The sequence below is a fragment of the Thunnus maccoyii genome, chromosome 10 (genome assembly GCF_910596095.1).
Source record: "Thunnus maccoyii chromosome 10, fThuMac1.1, whole genome shotgun sequence".
Lineage (NCBI taxonomy): Eukaryota > Metazoa > Chordata > Actinopteri > Scombriformes > Scombridae > Thunnus > Thunnus maccoyii.
The window spans coordinates 13,940,452-13,963,821 of NC_056542.1; the positions used below are offsets into that span (position 1 = coordinate 13,940,452).

At 40.4% G+C, this 23,370-nt stretch overlaps 1 protein-coding gene and 1 long non-coding RNA gene across 4 annotated transcripts in view; one reads left to right on the forward strand and one right to left on the reverse strand.

Moving 5' to 3' along the window:
- The first annotated feature begins 31 nt into the window (after positions 1–31).
- On the forward strand, positions 32–1,490 carry LOC121905097. Its single transcript, XR_006098348.1, has 3 exons — positions 32–1,187; positions 1,291–1,357; positions 1,450–1,490. It is a non-coding gene; the product is annotated as an uncharacterized LOC121905097 (long non-coding RNA).
- Positions 1,491–1,512: 22 nt separating this feature from the next.
- clstn3 (calsyntenin 3) overlaps positions 1,513–23,370 on the reverse strand; it is a 29,651-nt gene continuing 7,793 nt past the window's right edge. For all 3 annotated transcript variants that reach the window (XM_042422907.1, XM_042422904.1, XM_042422906.1), the window contains 15 exons: positions 22,929–23,137; positions 21,637–21,786; positions 21,102–21,287; positions 20,720–21,007; positions 20,124–20,236; positions 19,395–19,554; positions 18,500–18,559; positions 18,161–18,309; positions 15,220–15,368; positions 10,921–11,147; positions 10,590–10,751; positions 9,722–9,867; positions 9,397–9,532; positions 3,924–4,108; positions 1,513–3,819 (listed from right to left, as the gene is read on the reverse strand). In XM_042422907.1, the coding sequence (XP_042278841.1) occupies positions 3,670–3,819; positions 3,924–4,108; positions 9,397–9,532; positions 9,722–9,867; positions 10,590–10,751; positions 10,921–11,147; positions 15,220–15,368; positions 18,161–18,309; positions 18,500–18,559; positions 19,395–19,554; positions 20,124–20,236; positions 20,720–21,007; positions 21,102–21,287; positions 21,637–21,786; positions 22,929–23,137 (2,470 nt within the window). In that variant the 3' untranslated portion in view covers positions 1,513–3,669. The remainder of the gene's footprint in view (positions 3,820–3,923; positions 4,109–9,396; positions 9,533–9,721; positions 9,868–10,589; positions 10,752–10,920; positions 11,148–15,219; positions 15,369–18,160; positions 18,310–18,499; positions 18,560–19,394; positions 19,555–20,123; positions 20,237–20,719; positions 21,008–21,101; positions 21,288–21,636; positions 21,787–22,928; positions 23,138–23,370) is intronic.

A 23,370-nucleotide genomic window follows, 5' to 3' on the forward strand; every position in this document is an offset into this window, starting at 1 on the left:
AAGAGAAAAGAAAATTAAATTAAAATACAATAAAACAGGAGAATAAAAGCTACAGTGTAGTGCAAGATAAGAATAAACAAACAAGTTTTATTTATTAAAAGACAGCAACAAACAGAAAAGTCTTCAGCCTTGTTTTAAAAGAACTGAGAGTTGCAGCAAGCCTTGTGTTTTCTGGGAGTTTGTTTAAGATATGTAGTGCATAATAACTGAATGCTGCTTCTCCATGTTTAGTTTGTTTTCAGGTTAACATAGAATCTGAGAAACCTGGTTATTCATCTCCCTGTTTACATGATTCTAACAGTGTCCAGGTTTCTGATTGTCTGTGTCTAGATGTGCCCTGATTCCTCAACCTGTCAGCCTCTCATTTCTCTGCCAACAGAGATTGTTCAGAAACCTGGATAATGTCTTTACATGCCACAGTATCCTGGTTTATGCTGGGGTACTACAGACAGCATATCCAGGTTTTTGAAACCAGGATAAGGTGTTTAAATTATATTTATAAACACATAAGCAGGATATTCCAAAAACCTGATCCTAACCTGAATACTGGTGCACATGTTAACACACTCTATTGTTTGTATATGTTTGCTTACATGATAATGGTCACATTCATTCATCTCCATTTAACATTACACTGTCCAGTACACTGTGATGCAAGGTTGGGTTACCAACCAGCCAAAGCAAGCAACTGCTCCAGGATCCCAGACACCCAGGGGGCCTCAAAAGTCTTCCAAAGTCCCAAAGTCACCTCATATCAGTTGTTTTTTGGTAATTAAATTAACTGCAAATTAATCAGGGAATTTGCACCACTAAAGCACAATATCAACTCAGGCGGGTCCTGCAGTCATAGCTAATTTTGACGCTCTTTCTTGAGGGGCTCTGTGTGAAAATATGGTTTTGGGAGCTGTATTATTTTAGTTCATCGTGTGCTCACATGGCAAACACATTCCTAAATTAAGTTGTTTTCATAAAACTAGTTTATCCCTGGGTGTCTGAGAATATTATATAGCATATATGGTGTTTTCACTGCTCTTGACAACTTAAAAGTTGAGTGCTTTCTCTCTTTTTACAAAGAAACAACAATTTCATAAGCACTTAAGTCTTACTTTACTTCATGGTCCTGTAACCTTATTGCATTTTTGTCAGGTGGAATTTGAAACTGAGTACTGTGGCACTTCATTTTATTGGTAAATATACTGAACATTAACATTTTTGTTATTATTTCATTACCACTTACATAATTGTAAACATCATTGAACAACGTTGCCTATTCTTCTTCTTCATTCTCAGGGTAATTTTAGTTCCTATACCTGCTGTTGTACGATGGACTGTTGTGAGTGTATCTGGGAAGTTTGATGTAAGCCTCAAGCAAGTAAAACTGGCATGTTTCACTGTCTTGCTATGTTGATTTAAGATTATTCATATTGAAACTGTTTCCTGCTTTTCCAGGGTGGCTTGACTACACTACACCTCAAGAATTTAAAGGCAGGTCACAGTTGTTTTTCTTCTGTATGTAACTGATCATATGGTTACTCATGTAAGACTCAAATATTGTATCATTATTAATGATAATATTGTATCATTATATTATACAGTTTAACATATGTGATTAATCTGGGTTAGTTTTTTCCCATGTGATCTCAACTCACAGTGCTACATGATCCTTCCCAAGCATTTAATTGTGAGAGCCCTACTCTAAAAGGAAAAGTTTCTCATGGAGACGTCATATAGTGTTTTTATTATGAATTTTGTAATGTTTTCTGACAGTTCTCAATAACAATTAGTCAGCATAATCCATGTCATCATTGTATCAATAATTACAGGTAATGTTCCGATAGTAACATAGTAATAATATAAGTTATTAATCAATGCAATGTTTATTCCTTCTTAACATCACACTCAAAAACGACAGGCTTTATTTACTGACAGGTTTAGCACTGCACATTGAAAGGCTACACAGACAGACAGCAAGAGACACAGAGGGAGAGTGAGGGAGAGGTGAAGGAAGGAGGAAGGGAGGCAGGGGTGGAGGAGAAGCACACAGTTGTACATTCATTGAACCAAAGATATCGGATGGAGCGGGAGGAAAATAAGAAATTTTTTGTTTTTTAAAAAAAAGGTTTAGTTTTTGAAATGTGAAAATATTACCCGGAAGTGTGAAAGATGACATGAGTGAAAGATAGACATGTCTAGGTATCACAACAATGTGCCCTCCTTTTTCTGTGATTCAGATATTGACAAATTCTTAAATTACAACAATATTACACACAAAGTAAGAGACACTCATCAAGCCAGGGATTATCATCCTTATCACTACTACTATTATTATCATCATACTGTTTTCTGATGCTGTAAAGGTGATCACTCATATGGGAGGGAAAAAAAAGTAAATGATAATCAGCTCCCTCTCAAAGTGTGCAGTAAAAGAGAAAGAGTGGCTGCAATAATAATAGTAATAATAATATCATAATATTCATCATTGTATGTACAGAAAATTCATTACAATCAATACAATCAAAACTGCCCAAGCTGAGCTGACATTCTGGAAACAGCAGGGGTAGCGTTATGGTGTGTGTGTGTGTGTTTTTGTGTGTATGCATGTGTCGTGTTGCAGTTACTGTTAAGAGCGGTGTGCAGTGAGTGAAACAGTGCAGTGAGAGTCATTTGGAGACATTCCAGCGGTCACTGTGAGAGGGGGTCAGAGGTCAGGTTACACCAGTTTTACTGTAGACACTTTGTTATTTGGTGGCACAAGCTGCATCTTTGCAAAGATCAAAGACTCCAGTTTGAACCAGAACCACAATGACGTAGCATGGGCTCAACACCTAGAGGCTCTTACTCTGTTTCCTTAGAGTATTGCTGACGTACCGATTTGCGTTAAATTGAGGTTTATGGTTGATAGTCTAGAACTCTTATCATTAATCACAGATAAAATATATTCGAGAGCTGAAGCGCTAAACTAGTCACAATACCAAAAGAAAAATGTCTGCCAGCATGTGTGTTTTTAATTTTTTTTTTTTTTAAATAAATTAGAGAGTGACCGTAATGTTTGACCTCACTGTCTTCACTGTGTGGATTAAAAGTGGTCGAGGAATGTGTCGAGAGAGGATGCAAAGGAGGGAGAAAAGAGCTTGTGCACAGACTTCTTGAGTCAGTCTAAGAAGGGAGTGTGGAGACACGTCGAGATCGAGGCTTGTGTCTTTGCCTACAGATCTGTTCAAGGCCAGTATGTTGAAGATTGTTCCAGTTTTCATTTTGCATTCAATAACAAAAGATAGAATACAATCTGTTTTTTTTTTGTTTTTTTTTAAACAAAGCAGTCTCATTCAACCAGTATTACAATATACAGACACATTACCATCTTGTGATTTAGAACTGGTGCACCACATACAATTTTGGTGGGGTTTGCTCAGGCGGTTTAATTACATTAACTGTATACATTGTGCCATTGAACATTTAAGTGGAGAACAACTGCCCGTTGTTGGCTATAGGTCACATATGGCGTTGAGTGTCAAGAGTATTACAGTGAATGTGTTGTGCGTCATGTTTGTAAGCATACATTCCTTATACTAGTGGTGTCAGCAGTCGTTGATAATAAAAGTGTTGGAGTGTGTGACTGGTGAGCCGGTTTGTGGTTTCCATGAGAACTGGTGCAGAGATACATGTGGCTCAGTAGCGACGGGCGTTGCCGTCTCTCCCCTCCTTCTTGATGATGATTCGCTGGTCGTCACTTGCGTCGTCAGGTGACTCTGCTACCTCCTCATCTTCCTCCCCCTCTCCCTCCGTGTCAGCAGAGATGCCCATACGAGACTCATAGGACTGTGGGAAAGCAAGGGTGTGTGGATGAAAACCAGAGCTAAACAGGTGTGATGATTTTTTAAGATAACATGAATCAACATCAATTCAGGGGATTTGGTTTTTACCTCCATTGGGTTGACGATAATGGTGAGGGCAGAATCGTCCCATTGGCTGCTACCCTCCTTCGCCCCACCCCTGGCACCCTCCCCGCGGCGATGGATGGAGCGAATTCGGAAAACGCCAAGGATCACCATAACAACCAGGAAACCCACACACACCATTATGATGACGGTGGCCGCTCCTGGGACCACTGTCGAAAAAACACAGAGAGATGATTGTATGTAATAAAATACAGCAGATTTAAAGGAGTTATGAAGGTCTGGTCATTTCTATTATTGTCAAAAATACATGGAAAGGCTAAAACTGACAATGACACATTCCTGTTCGCCCCAAACCCGAACTGATAAAGTTAGCACTGCTGAATATCAGATCCCTCTCTAGTAAGAGTTTTTATATTAATGATTTTATCTCTCAACATGGTCTTAGTTTTTTTTTTTTTTTTGACTGAATGTTGGCTTTCCTCAACTGCCTCTGCTATATTATTAGAATCCAAATTATAGTTTCCTGTACTCATGTGGACCAGATAAAAGAGGAGGAGGAGTTGCCAGTATCTTCTCTAATAACTTCACTTGCTTCAAGTGTTGTTTTGGAGACTTTTTAAGCTTTGAATGCTTTGGTTATTAAAGCTCAGCAGTCTATACTAACTGTGACTATCTATCGACCCCCCTAAGCACAACACTAACTTTTTATCTGAGTTTTCTGATTTTATGTCGATCGTTCTTACCAGTTGTGATAGGATTATTTCACTTGGAGATTTTAACTTTCATATCAATGACACTGCTGATTCAAAGGTGGTGGAATTTTTAGATGTTCTGGCCTGTTTTGGTCTTGTGCAACATGTAAAGAGGAACACCCACAACCATGGGAATACATTAGACTTGGTCATTACAAGGGATATTGAAATAGATATCTCCGACATGGCTGATGTTTCTGTTTCTTATCATTTCTGTGTTTTTTTAATGCCACTATGTCTGCATCAAAACAGTGTAATGAGCAAATCCTTGATGACAACTAGGACTAGCTTTTAGATATAATGAATGCTTTTCCTCCATCCAATGCTTGCTCAGTTTATGATCTTGTGCATGGTTTTAATAATAGATATAGGTCTTCTTTTGACACTGTCGCTTCTCCCAGAATTAAAAAAGACAAGTAGCCCATAAATTACCTTGGAAAACTGCTATTTGTCAGCTAAAAAGAAATTGCCGCAGGGCTGAGAGACAGTGAGAGAAAAGCAAACGCAACCCTAGAGTCCTCTTCTCCGCCATCAACACTCTTTGAACCCATCTGTGGCTTTCAGTTTAAATGATCAAGCCTCACTTCTTAAATGTCAGGAATTTGCATCATTTTTTAAAGAAAAAATCGACACCATTAGATCCAGTATTAAAAATACAGATACATCAACTCTGGGATCTACAGGTGGTTGAGCCTCCACCTATGACATCCTTTAGTATTACAGATGCTAAAGGATGATGAAATTGGTGTCACTATCAACAAAATGAAGTCATCCAAATATGCACTAGACCCTGTTCCTGCCAAACTGTTTAAATCCAGCTTCCAGCGCCTCTCTCATGAAACAACAAGAATAATCAGCATGTCTCCGCAATTATGTGCTTTCCCTTCTGCTTTTAAAACAGCTTTGGTAAAACCTCTGCTTAAGAAGCCTGATCTGGACATTAAAGACCTTGCTAATTACTGGCCTATCTCAAATCTTCCTTTTCTTAGTAAATTTGACCAACTAAATAATTGTCTGAATACTAATACTATATATATTTCAGTACATATAAAAACAATAAAAGCACAGAAAAGTTACAGTATACATCAACAGATTATACAACAAACGGGCCAAAGACATCAACATAAGGGGCAACATCAATTAAAAGAAAATGCATGCATTCACACTGCTCTACGTCAGTCAAAAGAGATTTAAATTGATTAGAAGGGATTAGCTTGTCTAATTTTACAAGCTTCTACAGACTGTTCCACTTGTGTGGAGTAGTATTTAAAAGCCAGTTTCCAAGTCTCATGACTAACAAGATTTTCGAGGACCACATAGTCTTGAGACCTAGTGCAGGGTGAAAATGATCTATAGTTAAGAAGACATGTGAGATACTCAGGAAGTTTGCCAAGAAGTGCTTTGTAAAAAAAATAGATTGCAGTGCCTTTCTCTTCTCACTGCCAACGACTGCCACCCAACTTTCTCATAAAGTACAACGATGTGCTCTAAAGCCATCCCCAGTTATGAACCTGAGGGCAGAATGATAGACTGCATCAAGAGGTTTAAGAGTAGAGGCAGGAGAGTTCATATAAATTACATCGCCATAGTCCATAACGGATAAAAAGGTTGACTGAACAATTTGCTTTCTACAATTCTGGGTAATACATTCCTTATTACTATAAAAGAATGCCAGTTTTGCTTTTAAGGACTTAGTCAGTTCATTAATATGTGTTTTGAAGCACAGCTTGTCATCAAGCCAGAAACCAAGGTAAGAGGATACTCTTTCCATTGGTGTCCCATTAAGAGTAATAATATTCACGTCAGTTTTCTAGAAAACAGCATGCATTTTATTTTATCCGAGATGAACAGTAATTTAAGATCAGTTACATTTGTTGTACAACACAGAAATCAAAATGCAAATTTTGAACCGACTGGGCAACAGAGTACATTGTTGTGCAGAGAATAGCGTCATCTGCAGATGAATTGTACTGTTTCTTACTTTTTCACCTAATTCATTTATAAAAACTTGTGAATAAAAGTGGTCCTAGAACAGAACCCTGTGGCACAGCTTTGTTAACACTCATAAAGCTGGACTGATAGCTATCAGCCACAACAGCTTGTGTTCTACCAAAGATCATTTGCAAAACAATTATATGACTTTTCATTAAATATTGGATAAATTCCAGTCCGGTTATTGGACAAACCACAGCACTAAAACTGCTTTATTAAAGGTAGTAAATAACCTGAGAGTTTCGACTGATTCGAACAATGTGACTGTCCTCTTTTTGATGGATTTGAGAGCTGCATTTAATACAATCGATCATGGCATTTTAATCAATCGACTTAAGAAATGGGTTGGTCTCTCTGGCGCAGTGCTTCACTGATTTCTCTTGTACTTGTCAGAAAGAAAAATTTTTTGTTAGTTTAGGCGACTTTGTGTCACAGACATTTAACATTGAATAAGGTGTTCCTCAGGGAAGCATTCTAGGTCCTATTTGTTTTTCTTTATATATCCGTCTGGACAATATAATAAGTCACCATAATGTCAAATATCACTGTTACGCTGATGATACTCACCTATATCTCTGTGTTTCGCCAGACAACCCCAGTTCTTTAAATGCTGTTTTTACCTCTCTCACCACACCTACGTCTCACTGATATTAACATTTGGATGAGTAAAACTTTTTTAAAAAGAAATTCTACTCTTAGGTTCAAAAGTAGAAAAGCAGAGACTACAGTTAGTGTTTGCAAGCCTGTCAAAGTAAATTAAAACACATGTTACAGATCTGGGAGTGATTTAGACTCTGATCTTAATTTTATAAGCCATTTTAACAAGGCCACAAAAACATCAGTTTTTCATCGAGGAACATTGCCAAAATTAGATCACTTTAAACTCAGAATGATGCTGAAATGCTGATACATGTTTTTGTTACAAGCCACTTAGATTATTGCAACTCTCTTTTTAGTGGTCTCCCTTTAGAATTGATTTTAAAGTCCTTTTACTTATCTAGAAAGCCTCAGCGACTGCCTTTCATTTTATGTCCCAATAAGAAATCTCAGATCTTCCACTCCCGTTCTTTTAGAAGCTCCTAAAGTGTCCCACAAGAAATCTGGTGAGGTTGTTTTCTGTTTTTATGGCCCTAAACTGTGTGATGGCCTCCACTTGGATCTTAGAACTGAAAACTCCCTTTGAATTTTTATAAAGAAATTAATGAAGCTTTCTGAGAGCAGAGAGAGTGTGTTCTTCATTTGTTTACATTCATTTAACATTCACAATCACTCTATGTTATGGTCCTATGTTAACTAAAACAGGAGAACATAACAACCATGAATGAATTTTATTATATTTGCAGAATGAAACAACAGTTTTGAATTGTGATTTTTATTTTTTTCAATAAATACCGGTCATATTTAATCTGGAACACTCTCTCTATATAAAAAAATACGTATCAGCTGCACAAATTTTTTTAAAGTTGAAATATGTCATTTTTTGTATATTCTGGGTCACTTTAGAAAAGAATAGTGTTTAGGGTGTTTTTACTGCTCTCAAATGTAAAAATGGTTTACCTGAACTGTATGTAAGGGTTAAAAATTATTGTCAGTGTAGCTAAAACGATACAGCTTATTCGTCTGTGCCATAGAGCTCCATTCATTTTTGAAAAACTTTTAAAAACACATCAATGAGCCATACTGTTGCATTGGGTAACATGTCCCATGATTACAATAAACATGAGAACTGTAGTTTATTTTGAGTCAATCCAACTTACACCCTCCTGCTGCCATAAATACTTGCATGTATTAATCCACTTAAAATAGTTCCCAACAAATGCAGTATTTGCTCCTGTTTGACTAAAGTTTACTAAAAACTAATGTGCCCAATTATTTATCCAAAAAATAAAACTATATACGGTGACCCATTTGTAAGGATATACGTCTTCAGTAGGAACAAACGGGCCTGGAGCAGAGTGCCTCAGATAGGGTAAGAAAGGAAGTAACTAATTTTTGAGAAATTATCCTCATTGTTTTTCATATCCATCGTGGACAAACTCATGGATGCCTTTTTGACCTTTGCATTAAATTAAAAAGTATGACCTGATCACTGAATTTGAGGTAATTAAAAGCTCTGCTCAAAAGTTTGCTCACTCAGGAAAATGGCACTGAAATTCTAACATTTGCTGGGATGTTCAAGTGTGTGGGCACCATGATTCAACCTGATGATCCTATCATGTTGAAGTTTTTTCACAATTGAAACAGCAGAGGTGTAGGAGACACAGTTATCTGTTACACTGGCACACCATGCACTCAATGTTCTTCATACTGACCAAATTCAGAATCCAATTCAAGACTCTTGATTACTTTTAGAGCTCTACATGTTCAGGCACCTGCCCAAATTAGATAACGACTGCAGCTTTACATCATCAGTAGGTCTTTGAGGTCCTCTGATCAGGGCTTGTTGGTTGTTCCTTGCTCCAGATGTAAAACTAAAGGAGACTTTATGCCTTTGAGGCCCCTAAACTTTAAAACTATGAAATCTGTGGACACCTTTAAGAGGCAGCTCAACACCCACCTGTGTAGACTTGCCTTTGTTTAGTCTCATTTATTTTTTATTTCTATTCTATTTATAACTTCTATTCATTACTCTCATACTCCACATTTCATGTATTGATTTTGTCTTTTATTGTAAAGCACTTTGTGAAGTCTGTTCTAGAAATGTAATATGTAAATAAACAGGGCAGGCAAAGCTGGTGGGAAGGAAATGTCACCTGAGTTGCGGTGAGGATTGGGTAAGGTGTGCCCACTCAACTCCCCAGAGTGGTGAGATGGATGGAGAAATTGCTGTTGGGAGGCCAGCAGGTGGGACGGGTGGTACAGGCTGTCCAGAGAGTGGAGGAAGTTCACCTGCATGGAGGAGAAACAGAACAATATATTTGCAACCCTCGTGGCTTTTTTCACAACTACAACCATCTACTACTCACTAACTTTCATACAAATCCTGTTCCCAAAGGTCAAGAATGAACTTTCATGCTTATATCTAAAGGATCTTTTTGTCAGGACCACAGGTGTTATGTTAGTGATGTTTCTCCTCACCTCCAGGGTCAACTCATTGCTGGTGTATCTGCCATTCATCTCAGAGCAGGACAGGCGGAACCGCCTCTCGAAGCGGGCCGAGCCTTTAGCCAGCCGGTAGCGGACTGAGCGAAGGACGTCCTCGTACACAGAGATGGATTCAGCACCTGGAGGGGGCACAGAACAAAACGAAGACAGGGAGTCAATACTGAGACGATACCTGTAGAAAGGAGGAGAAGGAGAGATAAGCAGTCTGTAGCCACTTACTGACAAAAAGTAAGAACCTTTTTCTTTTTAGGTCACTGGGAATCTATCATATTGAATTTGATTGAAAAAGAACTGAGTGCAGACTTTAAAGACCCTGAAAACCTATTTTCTCAATCAGCTATGGAGTCTCATATTGAACAAACACAAAACCTTCAGTCTTGGTTATTTCACATGAGAGATTTTCTGTATTTTGTCTTTGCTTCTCTCACAGTTTTCAAGTGGGCAGGTGATGTCACATATTTCTGTTAATCAGGATGCTCTAATCAGGATTTAGCAAAATTTGAATATAAATGTGGGTTTCTTTTCTTCTGTTGCCAGCAGTGTTGATCAGTTCTGTTTAAACCACACCCACACAGTCCTAAAAAAGCAGATTAGCTGAGCTTTTGACTGTTAAAACTCTTAATAAACAAGAAAAAACATAGAAAATGCTTCATGGGCTTTAAAAAATGAGCCACAAAACCGACTATTTAATTGAGATTTTGGGACTATTTTGTGCTATCTGTTTTATGTTTGTCTTTAACTCTTGACATTTTTTACACTATTTTTCATTCTATTGAGGCTTTCCTAGTTAAAAACAATGACAATTTTAAAAGGTGAAGAATGTCTTCATGCACAGCGGTACCTGTGATGGCAATATACGCAGTAGTATTGATGATTTCCAACCCCCTCTCTCGCACAACATCCATGTCGACTAGAAGTTCCTCCCTCTCTGGGTTTAGCTCCTCGCCCAGAGGTTGGACCTCACAGCCGTCCAAAGTGTGAGCCACAGCATCTGACATTAGAGCTAAAAGCCGATAGAAAGGGCGCAAGTCAAATTACAACATTATTAAGTCCATTTAAGAAACCAATTGGCCATAGATGGCCTCTTCTGGAATCACCTCATTTCCATTTAAGTCTGGGTTATGTCTGAATACATTTGAAAAATCAGTCCATCAATGAGCAGTCTGACTCACCTCCACCCTCCATCCCCTGCGCAGCTGTGTTGACTGCATGAGACAGTGAACAGACGATCCGGAGCTCCGGGAATAGGGGGACGCCACGAGGGCCTTCAAACTCAGGGGCAGGACGAGCCAGATGGGGGCCGACTCCAGACAGAGAGATCTGAGGGGCGTCAGGCTGGAGGACCACCAGGTAGCCTTCCAGCTGCTTGAGGGACAGGCAGCTCTCCTCGTTGAAACATCTGGCAGGGTGGAAGGAAGTGTGTGTCAGAGCAAGAAAGAAAGATAAAAAGAGATAGAAAGAATTTCATTGGTTAGTAATTAAGCTCTTTGCGGTGTTTGTCCAAGAAACTTGTTTGGATGGCAACGTCAGTTTGTCTGTTCACCATATTGGTCTAGACTGAATATCTCCGCAACTACTAGATGACGTACAGTTGAATTTTATACAGACATTCATGATGTCCAGAGGATGAAGCCTGCTGAGTTTGGTGATCCTCTGACTTTTACTATAGCGCTACCATGAGCTTCACATTTGTGGTATTGAGTGAAATTTCTCAACAACGAATAGATGAACTGACATGAAAGTTTAGTACAAACATTCATGTCCCCCTCAAGATGAATCCTAACAACTTTGTTGATACCTTAAAGACCCTCTACGGACATGTATTAAGATATATAAAAATACTCTCCGCTGGAACAATATTGTGTGTCTGATATGGGTTTTCCACAAAAAATTATATATAATTATAATAGTAATTAATACAGTAATTATAATAGCATAATTACTGCATTAAAATGATTTAAAATGGCATCTACTCCTTCCCTCCTTCTTAAAAATTCAAGAATCAATGCATATGCAAATATATTTCATTTCAAAAGTTTAACTGCTGGACACAAGATGTGCACTGGAGGCTTCAAGTTTTACACAAGTCACACTTGTGTCATAGACTGTATAAAAATATGGACGTAGTTACCATGACGTCACCCGTTGGTTTCTGAAGAGCAGTTTTGAAGCTCAAAGTGAGCTGCTCCGGCCGTCACCATCTTGGCAGTAGTGACCCTGCCTAACTCCCAGCCAATCAAAAATCGGTAAAGAGGCGGGCTGAATGACTGAAACAAGCCACCTAGCTGCTGGCGGACCTGTCACTCAAAGCAGCCATGTCTTTCATTATGCATAACTTTACGGTTCTCTCCTTCTTTAAACGGGTGAGTTATAAAAAAATTCACCCCCCGTACAGTTATAATGAAAGGGGAAATTAGCTATAGAGACCAAAACCGTTTTTTGTACCAGGCTGTAAACATGTTTATTTCTGCTGTAAAGTTGGGCATTTTAACATGGGGGTCTATGGAGATGGACTTGCTTTTGGAGCCAGCCTCAAGTGGCCATTCAAGGAACTGCAGTTTTTGGCGCTTCCGCATTGGCTTCATTTTTCATCATGCTCGCCCCTTAAAATCTGATTTTCAATGAGCACAGAGAAACTTTCTACTTTCATCAGATGAATGTGAAAAAAAACCCTCTGCACATACATCATCCTGCACAGCGAAGCTCAAAAATACAACTGAAGGAACAAGAAGTAAAACACATTTTTGAATTGAGGGGGACTTTAACTGTTCATGTAGCGTCATCATCAGGTCAATATTTTAATTTGTTCAACACTTTGGATTATGCAAAACTAATTCCCAATTCCCATCAGCATCAACTGTATTTTTTATTAGTGCTAATTAGCAAATGTTAACATGCTAACACCTTAAACTAAGATAGTGAACATGGTGAACATTACATCTGCTAAATATCAACATGTTAGCACTGTCAATGTGAACGTGTTAGCATGCTGTTAGCAAGCACCGCTGTATCCAAATACAGCCTCAGAGAGCCGCTAGCGTGTCTCCAAGTTCAACCAAAACAAACTGAGTGATGTTAGTAAAGTTGGCAAAAAGGTCTAAATGCAGTGTTTTCTCAATATAGCTCCCTAATTCTACCGTGACTGTGGTTAACATTATTCCGTTGTGACACCGAAAATAGCAAATGTCAGACCACACAAGCTCCACTGCTACAAATTAAATTTTCCTGCCAGAAAGAGAGAGCAAATCAGATTGATGACAGGCTTCTTACATATTTATTCATCTGCAGTATAATTCAGCATCGTATTTGAAAGGGGATTAAGCAGAGTGCATGCTAGTGTGTGTGTTACATTTCCGCTATCAGAGTGAGCAGCTGCTTCTATCGGTCTCTCCAGAAGGGCCTGCTGTTCAGCCATCTGGGTAACTCCTGGCCTCAAATCAGTCTAATCTTCACACACGCAATAAAACACACTGGAGAAAAAAAAAAACTGCGGTGCACTTGAACTGAAACCAAGAAAAAAAAAATCTGCAGATGACCTTGAATCACTGGGATCTTCAAAAGATCAGTGGAAAAAAACCTCCAGCACCAACTCGTTAGCAGGAAATCATTCTAATCTTATAAACATACAACAAAAACAAAACAACCCCTAAAGACATTAATTACAATATCTGCACAGGCTGAGTTTGACGAGTCCTGCTTTATCTGCAGGCACATAGTTTCAGCGTAGTATAAATATAAATACACAATATACCCTATATGCACTGGACTGTACTTCCCAAGGTGAATTAATATTTCATCAACTAAAAGTGACTGCTAAAGCCAGAGAGCCAGTTGCAGTTGTTAAGCATGGCTGAGCACTGAGCCGAACAGAGTTTGTGTGCTTTTTATTTCACAGCCAGGTGATTCAGAGTGAAGCACACTGAAACAATGTGGGATAGTTTTACAGGGATTGTTCAGGAGGAGCTGTGCAGTGTCGTGTTGGATGCATCTGCCATAACAGCAAAGGCAAAAATGAGTTATAATAATACAATTTGCTGAGAATTTGAATTGTTTTTCACAGTTAGAAACATGCTAAATTGTAAAGAAAACATGTTAACAACATATATAGGTTGATAGATATCACTGGCACTACACTTATCGGTCTAGGCTAAAAAAGAACAACCAGTGAAGCAACATCAGTTAATGTAAAACCAGGCAGAATGACTTTGGGACCTGCAGTTTATCCTGGTAAAGCAAAAGGTACTTGGTGGCTGAATGAACAAAGAGATAAGATATTCCTCGTTATCTCTTGCTTTGACATATTTTCTATATAATCATCTCTTTCATGCCACGGCAGTCCTTATCACAGTAGAGGCAAGGTCCATGTTTGATGAGTTCGATGTCAAAGGAGAAAGAAGCAGCACAGTCCAGAGTGGGACACTCGATCTGACAGCTGCAGACTGCTGGAGGAAAATTCGACTCTCAGATACTCGCTAAAATGTTAGCAAACGCCTGATGTATCATTTGTGAAGTACAAAGCATTCCAGTGTCATAATTTGCATAATGGTGAAGCCACTTTCCCTCAGCCTGCCTCATCTCCTACTGCCTCAGTCAGTTTTCTGCATTTCACAGAATCACTCTAGAAAAACATTTAGAGATGTGTTGTTTTCAATTGAAGGGCATATGAATAACTTAACTAGTAAAGTTCTCTGTGAATACTGAGGCATGCCTATGATTGCAGTTTTGCATTTGCATTCCTCTCTGGCCCAACCAGACTACTATTGGTGGTGAAATCAGAATTTTTGCCTGTTGTATAATTGAATTCTAATGTGCAAGGTTGTTGAAGTCTATGCACAAAGGCGAAGAGCCATTTCCATTTGTTTCTATGTGTGTGTGTGTGTCTGTCATAGGATACTTTTGGGGACAAATTTTAGATTTAAGGCCAGTTAATTGGGGCCAGCTTGTCCAACTGGGGACAAAATGTGTGTCACCAATAGGGAAAAAGCTGATTTTTGGGTCAGTGGTTAAGGTTAGGGTTAGGTTAAGGTTAGGGTAAAGGTTGGTTTTAGGCAAGTAGTGGTTATGGTTAGGGTTAGGGTAAGTCTCCAGGAAATGAATCTAAAGCCCCTATTACACAGCCTGTTCAAGTAGAGGGGCAGAGTTGCTCCACCAATAAGCTGGCTACTGAGGTAGTCACAGAGATGTATCGACATTTGTTAAAAGGGACAGCCAGCACGGGGGGACAGGGAGCTGATGCTGATGTGTTACACGTCACGCCTCTGAATCCCGAATGCTGGCATGCTATGTAAAAGCACACACAGGGGCGGCATTAGGCCGATTTTGTTTGGTTCAGTGTGAAAAAGCAAAGGCGGCTAAATGACAGATCTTCTTTACGACTATAATGCGGGATCTCTGTATAAAAGAGCCTCAAGTCTATGTAATGTCCCCAAAGGTGACTTAGGACAACATGTGTGTGTGTGTGTGTTTTGTACCTGAGTGAGGTGGTAAGTTTGAGGGGCCGAACTCCAGGGGTGGCGAAGCGTAGAGAGTTTCTGTAGGTGACCTGCTGCACTGCACGGTTAAAACTTTCAATGTCGTCTCCCTCCAGCACCAACACTGACTGGCTGGGATTCACATGAACCTGCAGGGTCAAAGGACAGTTTGAACATCTAAGTTCAGATTCATTTATGTACATGAAGAAGACAACAAGTTACAAAGAATCAGAACATTGGATATTTTACAGTTTGTATGAAAACTATCCTGCATAAACTCAGAGCAAGGGTTAATTAAAAAAATACAGTTTAACTTTGTCTTAAAGGGATACCACTGAAAATAATTAAGAGTCTCTATTGACTTTTTGACTATAACACATAGATACATAGATTTTTAAAAAAGCCTAATTGCTCCAAATTCATAAAGATCTGGTCATCTAAACTACCACTAGACAACGTTAGAAACTCATTTGTCAACAACAGTTAATTTGCAGATTACACATACTGAAAGCAAGAATACATACACATAAACAGGAAGGCAAAGTAAATGGTAACATGCCCTCTGTTAGGTACTTATGCACAATATTTGTGAAAAACTGTGATTTTAAATGTGTGGATAGGAAACAAATTCTCAGTCATTCATTGTTAATGTTAAAGAATGAGCTTTAGATGGATTACATTACATTTTGAGACCATAAGTATTAAGAGATGGAAGGGATTTAAATATACTATATTTCAGAAAACAGTTGTTGTTTTGTATCTGTATCCATAAAGAGTAAACGTTGTATTTTGTTAGAAATATTCTAAAAAGATAACGCTAATGTTGTTTTTCTATACTTATACTAAGTCACATGACTGATCGATGGATTGCTCAGACACGAGACACCACCTTGATGAAGGCAAGATGATATTTGGTGAATACAGCATAGTGTACTGGACAAAAGCTGTGTGGCGTGTTTTAGAATAGAATAGAATAGAATAGAATAGAATGACTTTATTGTCATTGCACATTGTCCTAATGAAATTTGTTTTGCAGCTCCTAAACCGGTTCATGTAATATTCCACTCATGCACACACACACACACACACACACACACACACACACACACATATATATATATATATATATATATATATATATATATATATATATATATATACAAACGTGCACCCGTCCATATAGATAAATAATAATAATAAAAAGATAAATGTACTATGTACTATTGTACATTGTACCAAAAGCTATTGCACCCTATAAAAATATTATTGCACGTAATATACAGATAATAACAGATCTTATTGCACATTTATTCATTGTATTATTCCAGTTGTTAGTGCTGTGGTGTTATGATGATGTTGGGGGGGTGGTGGTAGGGGGACAGTGTTTTGTGGAGCTCAGTTCAGTGACGGCTTTGCAGTAAAAAAGCTGTTTTTGAGCCTGGAAGTGCGGCTCTTTAAGGCCCTGTAGCGCCTTCCAGATGGCGGCAGAGAGAAGAGGTGATGATAGGGGTGAGTTGCATCCTTCAGAACACCGCTGACTCTGTGGAGGCAGCGTGATCTGAAGGTGTCTTCCATTGTGGGCAGAGGGAGTCCAATTATTTTCTGGGCTGTGTTTATGGGCTCTCATCTGCCGCTGAACAGTTGGCATATCATACAGTAATACAGTGTGTCAGAACACTCTGTAGAGCAGTGGTAGAAGGACACAAGCAGCTTCATGGACAGGTTGGTTTTCCTAAGTGTCCTTAGAAAGTAGAGCCGCTGTTGAGCCTTTTTGACCAGAGCAGTGGACTTGATTGTCCATGTGAGGTCCTCTGTGATGTGGGTTTCTAGAAACTTGAAGCTTGAAAGTCTAAAGTCTATGATGAGTTCTTTGGTTTTTTTGATGTTCAGTGATAGATTGTTTTCTGTACACCATCCTGCTAGTTTGCAGACTTCGTCTCTGTAGGCTGTCTCCGTCCCAGTTTGAGATCAGTCCCACCACTGTTGTGTCATCTGCAAATTTAATGATTGTGTTTGAGGGGGTGTGTGGGGATGCAGTCATATGTATAAAGGGAATAGAGGAGCATGCAGCCTTGTGGTACGCCAGTGCTGAGGGTCAGGCTTAGGGAGAGGCGGGGACCGAGTCTGACTGTCTGCCCGTCTGTGGGCGGTTGAATAGGAAGTCCTTGATCCACATGCACATGGAGTCACTGAGACCCAGGTCAAGCAGTTTGGCGACCAACCTGCTGAGGACAAAAGTGTTGAACGTGGAGCTGTACTCTATAAAAAGCAGCCTCACATATGTTGCCTTCTGTTCAAGGTGGGTTAGTGCTGTGTGGAAAGCCGTGGTGATGGCATCCTCTGTGGATCTGTTTAGGCGTACTGGTGCTGGTCCAGGGTGGGGGGGAGGGGTGGATTTGATGTGCTTTATCTTTCAAAGCACTTTGCTATAATGGGTGTGAGTGTCACTGGTCTATAGTCATTCAGGCAGCTGGTGTTGGTCTGTTTGGGCAGTGGTATGAATATGGCTGATTTCAGACAGGCAGGTGCAGCAGCTTGGGACAGGAACAGTTCGAAGATGTTAATAAACACCTCCACAAGCTGATGGGCGCAGTCTCTGAGCACTTAACATTCGCAGTGCTCAGAATTAGCCTTACCTCCTGTGTCTGTACGGTAAGTTCGTGATTGCTGGTAGCTGGTGGAGGTGTAGCTACATCGTCTAACCCGTTTGTCTCAAAGCAGGCAAAGAAGCAGCTAAGTGTCTCTTCCAGTGAGGCATTATTGACTGTAGGTGGGTCTTTCATTTTGAATGTTAAAGACTGTAAACTTCACAGATGAGAATGAGAGATCCTAATTGAATGTATATATCTAAGACACAAGTTAACTCCAGATGTAAACAGTCTCTTTGAGTATCAACCTCTCTTTTTGTAATGTGGTATAATACAGTTGTCTGAAGCGTTACCTTCATGCCAGAGCCTAGAGTCTCCAGGTCTCCAAAGTCCAGCCCCTCCCTGCAGGCGTACAGACACTCCACCACACTGTGAGGCTCCACGCTGCCGGGACGTACTGTCACGCCTGACAACAGGCCATGGTAACCACCCACATACTTCACTAAAGAGAAGAGACAGTCAAGCGTGAACACATACTGTATATTAACAACCAATACACCTTCTAATATGCATATATATATATACATATATATATATATATAATACACCAAGAATGACACAGCAAAACAGTTTCTGCACACCCTCATGCTGACACAGACAGGCAGACAACAGAGTGAAAACAAGGAGGTCACCTGAGTCTTTACCCTCTGGGATGGTGTTGTTCAGTATCTCCTTCTGCTTCTCTTCTGGCTCTGCAGGGAAAAACCAGTCGGGGGCAAAGGGAAATGTGAAAAAGAGAAAACAATAAGACAGAGTGAGAAAGATACTTACAAGTACTAATGTATGAAAAGAAAGTGTGAGAATTTGACAGGAAAAATGGGGAAAAAAAGAAAATAAATAAATAACACAAGCAGGCACAAGTGAGAAAAAAAAAAAAAACCCATAGATATTCAAAAATGTACCACCTCCTCATTATCTAGCAGCAGCTGCTGCCACGCAGGCAACAGAGTGACTTCCACTGTGGATGAGACTGTAATACTGTGAGTGTGTGTGTGTGTGTGTGTGTGTGTGTGTGTGTGTGTACATCTCCCTGTTAATTGGCAGTCAGAGTTTCCGATTTTTATTGGTGGTGCGGGTGTAACTGGCTGATAGCTGTCTGGCCCTCATGTTGTTCTGCTGCCCTGAATAATTGATAAGTCAGTTATATTATTAGCCCTCGAAGACAAAATGCATCAACCAAATTATAAGAGAGTGAAATGAGGGAGTGAATGACGCGAGGGAAAAAATATCTGGGCAGATTGTCTTGAGATGCCTTACGAGGGTCCGTAACTTGCCGGTGCTTATGCCAGAAATGGAAGCCTGCTATCTTCGGCTCACGGCTGAGATGTGTGATTTTTTTTGACATTTCAGTGACAGAGGAATGCAAAACTGCACTATTGCTGCTCATAGCATTTATGCAAAAAAAAAATTCCTCGCTCTCCGCTTGCACACATGTCTGTCAAACTCCATCGTTAGGCTGGAATGAAATATATGTCAGTTGTGGATGCCTCTGTCAGCATCTAGCAGCATAAATTTATAGTGTCTTACCCCAGCAGGCACCGATGAACATCCTCTGGCGGGGGGCAGGGTTGGGGATGGCTCCATTGTCATGGATGAGGGCGGGGTCGAAGGTCACACCATCGACATACAAGGTCACTGAGGGGAACTGGACACTGAGTGAAAGATGATGCCACTCGCTGTCGCACACCTGTTGGACAGAGATAAGACGGCGTCAACTCGAGCCGGAACAAAGAAAACAGTTGACTTGTCTCGCATGGGTAACGTTTGTTGGTTTGTGAATATTTGACCTGTTTAAATTCCTGTGTGTTTTGGCTTTTGCTCAATTGATAGTGTACAAACAGAAGGAACACAAAGAGGGAAGAAGGGAATTATAAAGACAAAGGGACAGGAAAGAAAGACGGGGTTAATAAGATATCGTGGTTCAGACGGAGGGATTTCACAAATCTTCTCTGTATAAGCTTTAATCCATGCAACTTCAATCTGTCTGGGCCCAGTGGCTTCAGTCAAAACATGCCCCCTTTCACACCTACAACCCCCACACACACACTAACATGCACAGAGGTATGCGAGTTTACCACATGATCAGTATTCTACAGCATTTCGCCTCCTATTCACGTATTCTGGTGCGTGCGTCAACATTAACCTTACACACATCTCACGCATTCCCTCCATTTCAGTTTCTGCTTAAGGTACAAATAGAGAAGAACAGCGCAAGTGAAAAGATCAAAGCCTGGCTGTTTGCCGCTCCCCCAGTACCTGCTCCAGTTTCCACAAGAACTTGACGGGCCGTGCGGCTGAGACGTCGGGCCAGTAGAAGAGAGAGAGACGGCAGCCGTGGACGGAGAGAGAGTAGTGGGAGAAGGAGTCATCTGTAGAGCAGACACAGAGAAAATAATTGGCCTTGTCAAAATATATCAAGCCATTTCTTTACAGAATAACCACAGTAATAAAAATGTGCAATGAGGTTATTATTGATTGTTTAATCTTTCTTATTCTGTATGATTCAAGTATTTACTCTGATATATACTTGTGGGCTTTATTGCCGCTGTTTATCGAGGGAAGATGTGCTGAACATGCTCAAGTGGAGCAGCCAAGTGGACAGCAGTCCAAGTGCCTGTCTCAAGAGCACCTTCATAGTAGCTGTTGAAGCTATAAAGATTCTGCTTTTTTGCCAGCAGTGATTTTCCCTGCAGCTCTGAGAATCTGATGGTAGCTTCATGAGGGTTCCTAAGGTCTGACGTGTCTTCTCCTACTTAAAATAGTAACACAATGTTGTCTAGACACTTTCCTTCAAATGCTATAAAACCCATGATATCATAAATTAAATTCAACAATTGACCGTTACAACACACCGTTCTTAACAGTGCCGCACACGATAGTCTCCTCCTCCTTGTGATTTCCTCTGGTCTGAGTGGTCGCAGGCTGGATGTTAGCACCCCCTCTTCGCATCCACAACTGGAGGGTGAAATGGTCGCCAGATAATGCTGACACAACCGAGTCAGGCACCACAGCAACGTGGTTCGAGCCGTTAAAGGAGAAGACCAGAGAGGAATCAGAAGAGGGGAGAGTAGGCAGGGCGGAGGTCCAGTTGGCTGCAGGCGATGGGGGTGGGAGGAGGTCCACCTCGCCCCTCACAGCACCTGATGAAGGCAGGAGAGAGAGAGAGAAGATATAAATATAACCGATAATTCCCCCTTATTGGCTGCATGTTGTCAGGTATAAACCAGACCCCACCACACAGTCGTCGCACTGATCTGTCAGAATAGCTGTCTCTGTCGCAGCCCTTCCCGATGTGGCCGGTCTGGAGCTCTACGGTGGCCTGGATGTTCCACACAGTCTCTTCACAGGTCTCCAAATGCAAGCTGGGGAACAGGGGGATGCTACCTGACCCAGGTGTGTACTCCACACGCTTGGTCCATCCTGAAAAAAAAAAAAAAGCAGTTTGTCAAAATAAGCTAATGCTGGAGGAGAAAGGGAAAGTCTAGTAATAGTATGTATGATCCTATGAAAATATTATCACAGTTTAATTAATTACCTTCCCTTGATATTACTTAGCTTCAGCACCACCTCTTTAAAACTCAGATCTTGATATAAACATGCAAAGGTGACTCATCCAGGCACCAGCCCACACAAATTCCAACTCAGAGGGAGAGTTTCATCCAAAAAAGCAACAGATAAAACTAAAAAAACATTTCTCTCTCACATCTCACGACATTTATTCCAGGATGATAATTGTGACAGAAACAGAGCAATCTGTGGCATTGATTACCGATCCAGCCGGGTTTGCAGGATGGCTTGACCGTGACAACAACCTGGGCGTCAGCTTGAGCACGGTTCTTTCCACAGTCAAAAGCGGTCACCCAGAAGGTGTGAACACGCTGACGCTTCGAATCCAACGGCTCAGTGTTCTTAATGTTTCCTAGGAGACAGAGAGCAGGGAAGGGAGAGGCAGACAGGAAAGAAAGGACGAGAAATAATGAAACAAAGAATAAAAGGGATACAGAAATAGAGGGGTTAGTCATCAACAACAAGATTGCGTAATTGAAAACACAGCACAAATGAACACTCATTGATAAACCTCTACCATCCCTGCTCATACACATTAATGGAGCCGTTATCCTGTACAGTTCACTATATTCAGGAATAGACAGTGAAAATGAAAAAAATGGGCAAGATAAATGACACAGAACTGAACGAAAATTGAAGGGTTTTCCTGTTTTCTGAGATAAAGACAACAGCAAATAGTGTGATGGGCTGACAGCGCTCAGCATGCCAGCTGACAAACAATAGGTAAAGAAATAAGATGCTGTGACAGTGGTGACCAGAGAAACAGAAGGATGAAAGAGCAACAGTGATAGCAACAAAAAAAGACAAAGTAAAGGAAAAAAAAAAGAAAATCGACAATAGACGAGCCCGCAGCATCTGTACACGGTCGGAACAAAAGGTCTCTGTGCTGCCGTACCAGTCTCACCCAAAAAAGAAAGGAGCTGCTCATCCTCTCAAAAACCCTCCAAGTCACGGACAAATTCTGCAGCGTCAGACTAAAACAGGGTCCTTCGGTGCTCCTCAGCTGCTGTGTCATATTACAAAATGTCCACAATTGATCCCCCCACCGAGCAGTCAATGGATACAATAAAAGAAGTTGGGGAATCTACACAAAAGGATGCTATTTAAAACCTCAACAGCTGCTGCGGTGTTTATGCAGACACAGAACAATAGTCCACCCACACAAAGTCTATTTTAACATCTTCTGGCATCTACCTGTGAGCAGAATTAAGTACCTGCAATTCTTTTCACTCTGCTGCTTTCCAGACATCAATATCTCAGCGGTGTCTAATGTGTGTTTTTCATGTATTGAGGACATCTGCAGTTTAGGAGTCAAATACTGAATTGAATATTGGATTGAGTGATTTTACTTGCAGCCAAGGACATTCAGAACAGACAGTGCAGACAGCAAATAAGAAAAATAATGTGGTGACTGGTCGCAGAGAATGACAAAAATTAATAGGTCCCTCTGAGTCCAACAGCCTTTGATTTACTGCAGAATAAAATATATCTTACCGTCGTTATCGATAGCGAAGGGCACATTGGGAGTGATGATGTCATAGAAGCAAATCTGGCTGTACTGCGGGGAGCAGTCGGCATCCAGGGCCTCCACGCGCACGATTCGGTCAAACAGACGTCCTTCTGGGACTGAAGCCTCGTAGCGACGCTCGACAAACACAGGGGAGAACTCGTTGACGTCGTTCACTCGTACGTGCACGGTGGCCCTGAGGGACGGAGTGGGCGGCAAAACACAAGGAGGGGAGGAAGAGATGGATTATTGTAACAACAGGAAGAGGTGATGTGCGCAGGATCCTCAGATAGTGACTCTAATTATTGGTAAAAACATAGAATATCCTTTAATTTTATACTAATTTCCTGGAAATATTCTGAGTAATTTGCACGTATTAAACAGTTCATTTTTAGGACATCTGACCGAAAGAGTGGTGCAAATTTGGAA